Source organism: Salvia hispanica, chromosome 4 (genome assembly GCF_029641045.1).
Source record: "Salvia hispanica isolate PSC_SH4W2 chromosome 4, Shi_PSC_v1, whole genome shotgun sequence".
Taxonomy (NCBI): Eukaryota; Viridiplantae; Streptophyta; class Magnoliopsida; order Lamiales; family Lamiaceae; genus Salvia; species Salvia hispanica.
This window is the reverse complement of record NC_142695.1, coordinates 10,015,707-10,024,728: the sequence shown is the minus strand read 5'-3', so window position 1 is coordinate 10,024,728 and position 9,022 is coordinate 10,015,707. Positions and strand designations below refer to the sequence as shown.

The 9,022-nt window shown below is 36.4% G+C and overlaps 1 protein-coding gene across 1 annotated transcript; it reads left to right on the top strand.

Moving 5' to 3' along the window:
* Positions 1-2,983: 2,983 nt before the first annotated feature.
* Positions 2,984-5,302, top strand: LOC125192872 (axial regulator YABBY 1-like). The gene is made up of 7 exons (XM_048090541.2): positions 2,984-3,334; positions 3,409-3,570; positions 3,658-3,754; positions 4,117-4,165; positions 4,253-4,328; positions 4,867-4,941; positions 5,024-5,302. Exons 1-7 carry the CDS (start codon positions 3,236-3,238, stop codon positions 5,093-5,095), a joined length of 630 nt encoding a protein of 209 aa, XP_047946498.2. The 5' UTR covers positions 2,984-3,235; the 3' UTR covers positions 5,096-5,302.
* The last annotated feature ends 3,720 nt before the right edge of the window (positions 5,303-9,022 follow it).

Below are 9,022 nucleotides of genomic sequence, written 5' to 3'. Positions count from 1 at the left end.
CATCTCTAATCTACCATCCATTCTTGTTCAGATTCAATTTTTGTGGTGATCTCTTTTTATCCTTTTGTTGTTCTTGTTAAATTGAAAATCAATCTCACAAAAATATCTAGATCAAGCATCACAAATGGATAATTCCTTGGGAAATGGATCATAAACTACTTGGATCCACATCACATATCGTACGAAAACTAGGGGTGCTTAAATGGTTCTCCGGTTCTCGGTTAACTTGAACCGAAACCAGAACCGGAACCGACCGGTTAATTGAGGAATCGGGAACCGAAAAATCAGTTCCGATTTTGGTGCCGGTTCCAGCTTTTTTTATAAAACTGGTTCCGGTTCCTAACCGAGAACCAGATTATATTTCAATTTAATTTTTTTATAATTTAATATACTAATAAATCTAAGTTAATTGAATTAATATTGAATTGAAATAAAATAATTTAAACATTGAGTGATTTTAAAATTTAAACAAAGTTAAACCGTGATGCTTTGTATCTATAATTATTTCTCAAATCCATTTTTTTATGAACTAACTACTATGAGTAGAACATCATAAGTTTGTTTTTAATTTTCAAAAGAACTATACAAATATAATATTATTTCATAATGATTTAAATATAACTTTATAACAAATTTATGTAACAATTCATTTAATATACGATTTCAACTTGTTTGTGAATGATTTATTAACTGTTATGTATTAAACCAAAGAGTCACAACAAGATCATTTAGTATTTGAAATTCCATTGAATATTTATTTAGCAAAAAAGGAGAATAGAATTCAATTTTAAAACTCCTTTTTAAAAAAATGCTACATTTTAGAACTTCTTTTTTTATAGGGATATTGACATCTAATATCATGAAACTTTCAAAAGTTGGATCTTTCCCACGAACTTTAAATTTGGTAAATAATATCACGGACTTTACCACGAGTTTTGTTTTTCCTCACGAATGAAAAAATTCCCTAAATAATACTTATGATATGGATTTTTTTCGTAATTTCTCGACAACAATTCTGAGAGCTTCAAGTTTTTCAATCTTTGGAGATAGTTTTTCTTGAAGCACTATCCAAAATTGTTCTTCAATCTATTAAAATAGCATGAATTTTTTTCATTCGTGGGAAAACACAAACCCGGGGTAAAGTTCGTGATATTATTTGCCAATTTTAAAGTTCGTAGGAAAAACTCAACTTTTTGAAAGTTTCATCATATTAGATGCCTATATCCTTTTTTATAAAAGAATTGCTAACATAAACTAATCCGACCTACTACACTTAGCATCCTCTTACCCATTTATGAATATTATCGTATTGTTGGTTTACATATTTTGCGTATTTATTTGAACTTTTAGGTATTATTTGTTATATTTCCAAATGTTGAATTATTATTTTATTAGTATTGAATTATTTAAAATTAGAGTAAATAAATTTGGATTAAAATTACACATCGGTTCCGATTCCGAACCGGAACCAACCGGTTCTTAACCGGCCGATTCCAAACTGGAACCGACCGGTTCCGGTTCTAAAATTTACGAAAAATTGAAACCGGTTACAACCGGTCAATCGGTCCAGTTAAAACCAGAACCGGCCGAATAAGCAGACCTAAGGAAAACTATGTAAATCAAAGCAAATATATAATAATAATTTGAATTAGACAAACAAATTTAGAGAGAACAACTAACAAATTAAAATTGTACTACCATTTGATGATGAGAAGATGGTGAGATGATGGGGTAGCCACGGTGAAAGGGAATACATCTAAATTAAATGAATCACATGGAAGAAAAAGAGAAGAATTGAGAAGGGGGGAAGGAAACATGAGAAAGAATAAGTTGATTATGCATAAAATGAGAAGGGTTCGCATACACAGCCAAGTCATATTAGAAATGACTAATAGAAATCAATGGGGTTCTATCTAAAACCAATTAGTATTAGGAGAAATAGCCCATAAAATTTATATATTAGTTTCAGTCCTTTCTTCAAGATGAATTTTGGAAAAGTTGGTTTTTAATCTTTTTTTAAGATGAACTTTGGAGAAGGTGAATTTTAATCTGATTAATTGGACCAACCTTTTTATCAAACTGATCCAAATTTAAAGTTTAGGTATATTATATTAGGCTTAAGCGCTTACATATTTTGCTCAAAACTTGATCTAAAACTGAGTTAGATCAGATTCAATATAATTTTACAATAGGGAATAAGTATAGTTAATTTGATGCCTTTGGCTAGTCTTTTCCAAAATTGATCTCAATTTTCATTTATTTTATTAGTAGTATATTTTTAACTTTGAAGTTTATAGAAGAAAGCTTTAAATTAATTTGACCCGCAGCTGAGAATTCTTTGTAACAATGAATATACATTGATGAAATACTTTTGTATATCATGTTTTAAATATATTCATTGAAAGAGGTGAACATGAGGAGGATATAGTTAAGAAATAAACGAAACTAGTGGTCATTTGAAAGATTCCAAATCCAAATTTTAAATTATACTCCTCTTTTTATATTTTAATAGTATATAAATAAATAGAGATTAGTTATAATAAATATAATTAGGGAAATGAGAAGTTGCAATGAGTGAGGAGAATAATTAAGATACAAGTAGAAAGGCAATAAGAGTAAAGTGCAGATGATAGGTGGCCGCCATTTAAAGCTTACTAACCCTACCACTAGCGTTCGTATATTCATAAACAATAAATACAAAAACAAATACAAATATACAAATACAAATACTGAAATACACAACCCTCTTAACTATGAAAACAACAGGTGATGAGAGAAAGCTAATCACCCCATGCACACGTCCTTTTCTCACTCCTCTCCCCCACCTCTGCCGCCTCTGCATCCTCTCTCTCTCTCTCTACACACACACTAATCCATCGGGAATGTCAACCATACATTTGCCTAAGTATGCACATGTATCATGTATGTATGTATGTATGTATGTGGAGAATTATACTACTCCTACTAAGCTTTACAACTTTTGTTCAAGTGTGTTTAATTCGTGGGCACCCCCCAGCCCTGTACTCTCTCTCTTTCTCTCAGCTCATTGTTGTCTTCAAAAAAAAGAAAACATCCAGAAGATCAGATCCAAAGTGGCTAATCTGTCTAAACCCATTAACCTCCATATATACATACCTTGATCAGTCAATCTATCAATCAATCAAATCAATCAAATTAAGCAGAGTGGAACCATCACCACCACCACCAACAACAAGGAATTTAAAACAAGAAGAAGATGTCCTCTTCATTTGTTCCGCAGCAGCAGCACCACCATCTCCCTCCCTCCGAGCAGCTCTGCTACGTCCACTGCACCTATTGCAACACCGTCCTTGCGGTATTAATTAATATCATCTTCCCTCTTCTTCTTCTTCTTCTTTCTCATTCTCAAATTCTCTGATTTTGATTCAGGTGGGCGTGCCCGGCACCAGCTTGTTCAAGACTGTGACCGTGCGATGTGGCAACTGCTCCAACCTCCTCTCCGTCACCGTCGATATGCGCGGCCTCCTCCTCCCTCCGTCCAATCATCAGCTCCATCTCGGCCACTCATTTTTTCCCCCTCAGAATCTTCTCGTACGTAATTAGGGTTTTCCTAGGGTTCATCATCATTTTCAAATCTATATCAACATTCCAATTAATTTCTTATTTCAATGAATATAGGAGGAGATCCGAAGCTCGCCTTCCACTCTGCTGCCGAATCCCAACGACCCATTTTTTCCGATTCACGACCTCCCCAAGCCCCCAGTAGCTAACAGACGTGAGATAATCAAATCCCAATTTCTCTCCATTTTTACATGCAACAAATCACAAATATTTGTCTTACTTATTAATGATTCTGATTTTTTATGTTTGAATTTTAATTTTATTCCATCTTATGAGTCACCTTATATCGTGAGCTGTACTTTTTTCAAACCCTAGATTTTGTTTTTTATTGAGTTTTTGTTTATTTCGGTAGATAGATATATAGATATATATCGCCCGGAAATCATGAAAAAAGTGAATCATTGAATCATGATGAAGTAATTATGAGAGAGAAGAAAGGTAGGTGACAGTAGTAGAAATCCAAATGAATGTGTAGTTTTTGTTTTATTATTTGTTTGTATTTTGAAATATTTTCAGCCCCGGAGAAAAGACAGAGAGTGCCATCTGCTTACAACCGGTTCATCAAGTAAGTAACTCTGCAGCTTTACTTACAATTGATTTTAATAATTGAGAGAGAATGAATGAGATGGGAATTTATGAACAAAAAATGCAGGGACGAGATCCAACGTATCAAAGCTGGAAACCCTGATATTAGCCACAGAGAGGCGTTCAGTGCCGCTGCCAAAAATGTAAGATTAATTCAACAAACACAACTCTCTCTAATCTACTTATCACCTAATACTAGCTACGGCTTCTTTCTCCTTCTCCCTCTTTCTTTGAATTAAGTACTTCTTCACGTGTTTCATGGTAGTTAGTCATTTTTTCATTACGTTCGATAGTCATTTCTCCTTTTAACAAAAAATAACGCATTTTCCCACTTTTATTTTGTTCTATCCTCTTTCCCTCTATCCTATTTTATTATCTATAGGCATGTTAAATTAGCACAAGATAATTAATTAAGATGAGCTTTAAGATAATGATATATTATCTCACTCTTTTAGGTTGTTAAATAATCCATCCCTTTGAAATGATTCACTCCGGGCCTCAGCGAGCCGAGATGGACTTTGATGTCCTAATATGGCCTTATTTTATCTACCAAACAACTATACACTCTCTTTCTTAATCTCCGTTTCGAAAAGAAATGACTCTACTATCACGAAACAGATACTAATTAAAACTAGGGTTTGGTGGAAATTGGAATAATTGTGTAAAATTTATTGGTGGCAGTGGGCCCACTTTCCTCATATTCACTTCGGACTGATGCCTGATCAACCCGTGAAGAAGCAAAATGTGTGCCAACAGGTATATATATCTAATCAAAAAACCTAGCTAGAAAAATTGATTTCAGATTTGACTATATTGAATGGAATGGCGATTTTTGTAGGAAGGTGAGGATGTTTTGATGAAAGATGGGTTTCTTTCTACTGCTGCAAACGTGGGCGTGTCTCCCTACTAGCTTATGCCTTATAGTATAACATAAATCAATCAATCAATCAATGCACCTTTCTTTTCCATGTCGTTTTTTTTATGTCATTCACAAACGCTGTTTAATTAGCTTCAGCTTTCTTTGGTGCATAGGGAGAGGATTTTGATGTACTAATTAATCATAACAGTTATTAAACTCTTCCAAATACTATATCTTATGTAGTGGTATTTCATTTGATTTTCATTTGGGTTAAATAATTGGTGCATGATTGATAATGTGAATGCAATGGAGTTAGTAATTAAGTTGGTTTGTTTTTGGTAAAAAATGAATTTTCAAAATGAGAGGCAGGGATTGGTACATGGTACGTGTAGCATTCAGTAAAGCTGGAAAAACATATACACTGCAATGGCAGTTTGCAGTGTTCATGTTTCATTATTGCAGAGGTACTGCATTTACCAAATGAATTGTCTCATGACACTACAATAATTAAGTTTTTGGTGATCCATACATTTGATGAAATGTAAGAGAGACTGATAAAGCACAAAATGGAATTAATGCCGAATTTAATGAATAGTAGATATCATGTAAAATTAAGATATTTGAGTACTATATATATATATGCTAGCCTAGAAATTAAACATCTAAAAAATAAATAAATTACGGCAGTATATATTTCAAATTCATTTTAGAGCATGAATAACCCTGGCCCGGATTTGGGCCGCAAGTCCCCTCCGCGTCATCATTCCCTCAAATTAGGGGTTCCAGGCCACAACTCCATTAACACCGCAGGCCACAACTCGGGCCACAACTCAGGCCACAACTATTCATTTCACAACATATTTTAATCGTAAAATAGAATACGTTGAACAATTAAAACCGGGAAAATTCATTGTTCAGTCAGAAAATAGGAAAAGAAAATTACAAATCCTAGAAAAAAGAACTACTTTTTCTTCATTTGTGCTCGAAGGTATTCGATCATCTCACGGTGCAATTCGAGCTCGTACTCCGACATTCTCGAGGTATCCCTCGATGTCAACTTCGTCAGCTGGCCCATCCGCAACGTAATACTCATATCTGACATAGAGTCTGATATCTTGTCCAAGGAAGGATTGGGTGGCGACGGCGGCATAGCGGAGTAGCTCGCAGTTGCCTTCCCCTTTGCTTTCCTCTTTGCCGCCTTTGTGCCCATCGGACGGCTTTCAGTACCAGGAGATGTGAGGAAGAAGTCATCGTCTGTCACGTTGAGGTCGATTGGCGGACCTCCTTCGCTTGAAGTGTAGTGTCCGGCGGCGACTTTGGTTCTCTTCGCCGCCGCTTCAGCCCCACCAATGTACTTTGGGCTCTTCTCGACAAGCTTCCAAACGTCGAAGTACTTGAAGTGCTTCTTCCCGTCAGCGAAGTAATCTGCCTTGGCCTTGTCCACAAGGTCCATCTCGCTGTGCCCGCTCGGCCACATCCGGACTACGTTAGTCCACTTGCCATTCCACTTGTTAATCTCCTTCTGCACCCGACACCAATGCTTGCGTAGCTTCACGTAGGTACGCTCGAACGAGCCTTCGGGTCGACCAGCGTTGTACTTATCCGCAATCCGCTGCCAGAACGCTTTGCTGGTTGCCGATCACAGCGTCCTCGGAGACGTCGACGTAGTTCTTGGCCAGCCACATTGTCTCCTGCGGACTGTACTTCTTCGGCCCATCCTCATCGGCAACCTTGCCCTTGCCCCTCCGTGGAGCTGGCTCCATATCGCTGATATCGTACTCATCAGTGCTAACCGGCGATTCCATATCTACATTGGTAGGCAGCCCGGGACTAGGTGTTGCATCTGGATCGGGTGTCGGCGGCACTTGCCAGTTCTGGGAATTCACAAAATCGTCCATCTGGCGTTGGTCGCTGTTAAACCAATCCATAGAACTCAAAAAGTCTTGAAATGCTAGAGGATTGAGAGTGAAGTGAGAGTTTGTGTGAAAGAGTTACAAAAAATGAGCAAATATAGTGTATAAATAGAAAAAAAAAAAAATTCGGTGGGGACTTGCGGCCCGGCCCGAACGCAATTAACGCCGGGACGGGCCGCAACCGATGCGGCCCGGGCACGCATAACGCCGGCCGGGACGTGACTCGGGAGCGGCCCCGGGACGCAACTGCGTCCTCGGGACCGTCCCTGGCTGAGCCGCAACCTCCTCCAACGCTGTTCTCGGGCCGGGACTCGCGATTTGCGGCCCGGCCCGCCTGCGTTATTCATGCCCTTAGTACCTCAGCCCTCACTGACTGCTCCAAATTCGAGAAAATTTTGCAATTAATTATTCACTTCGTCCCAGTTTTCCATTTCGGTCCGTCCCACATAATTTGTTTCACTTCACTTTTACCATTTTTGGTAATGGATCTCATATTCCACTAACTCATTCTTACTCACATTTTATTATAAAACTAATATATAAAAGTAGGACTCACATTCCACTAACTTTTTCAACCCACTTTTCATTACAATTCTTAAAACCAGTACCCGGTCAAAGTGACCCGAATTATCCGGGACGGAGGGAGTAATATTCATACCAATTTGGCAGTTGTTCTTTGGCCATAATTCACATACTAGTATTGAAGACGAATAATAATTCCATTTCTCATTTTAAGTCACGTGTTTTTAGTTTCATCAGTTAATTATATTGTCAAATGATAATAGATACTCTTTCAACTTTGGTTCGTCGCGTAAAAATAATCCACTTTTATTTTGATAAGATGGACTTCATTCTCGACTGACATTACTTCAATAATTTTTTTTTTATCTCCCTCCTATTTAACTAGTTGTGCATTCAAAATTATGTAATTTCAAAAATGTTTCTTTTTATGGGACATAGGTGGTATGTATCATTCAATCTAGTCCGCCAAAAATACCACAATATTATCTTAATACAATTTTCATTATACATTAAAATTACAACTCCCACCTTACAATTACTTGCAAATACACATTCCCTAAAAGGATCGATGTAATGAACCTACCTAGATTAACGATAAAACAATACTCTTTTCGTCCACGAAAAATAGTCACATCTTTCTGCTTTCGTATGTCTCATACTAAAAATTGAATAGTATTACTTTCAATTTATTACTTAGTACTCCGTACTAGTACTTTTTTATCTTTCTCTCTCCTATTTTATTAACATTTTCTCTTTTATCTCTCCTAATTTATTAGCAACGACATGCATGAAAATGTGTGTGTGAGTTGGACAAGCGGTAGAGTGGTAATGTCTGAGGCCAAAAGATTCGGGTTCGAGTCCATCGTTGTGCAGTGTTTAAGTTTATATTCATTTGCCCATAAAAAATGGACATGCACGAAAATTGAAGACAAGTGTGTTATCACATGGGTAAGGATCAATGTTGGAATGAGGTATATAATTCAGTTGAGAAAAGAGCAAGACTCATTTCTTGTTGCTTCTCTGTTTGCCTATCAGAATGAAAACAAAGTTTAATCCATTGGGACCCCTCACAGCCTAAATTTTCTGCCTAACTCCACACAAAATATCTTACTATCTATCTTGTTACATATCAAATACTATCAATTAAGATATAATTGGTCCTTGTCGGATTTTGCTAATTGCTATGTTTAGCTATTGTTGATATGAGTTTTTGTTTGATTATCAGAGAATATCGTACGCGGATTTTTGGATGTATTGAGGTTTGAAAGAGAATAGATTATTAATTCCCTGACCTGTTGCTGTTTCAGCTCTTGAAATGGAAATGCTCCAATTACACAAACGTGACGTGTGTTTGCAAGAATTCGTTCAAGGATGTGTTTAATTATTAGTAACAATGGACCAACAACAACATCTGCCCTTTTTTCACGTTTACAATTATATATATTTAAGTAATCTAACCACTTCTTATTTAAATAGACAAATTTGCTATTAATGCGATACGTCCAAAAAAATAATCATGTATTTTATTTTGATCCGTTCATCA

Excerpts from the sequence above, each read along its gene's own strand:
- LOC125192872 (XM_048090541.2), top strand. The coding sequence starts at position 3,236 with ATGTCCTCTTCATTTGTTCCGCAGCAGCAGCACCACCATCTCCCTCCC. Across the intron at positions 3,755-4,116 it reads GCCCCCAGTAGCTAACAGAC|CCCCGGAGAAAAGACAGAGA; the intron begins GTGAGATAATCA and ends AAATATTTTCAG. Across the intron at positions 4,329-4,866 it reads TCAGTGCCGCTGCCAAAAAT|TGGGCCCACTTTCCTCATAT; the intron begins GTAAGATTAATT and ends TATTGGTGGCAG.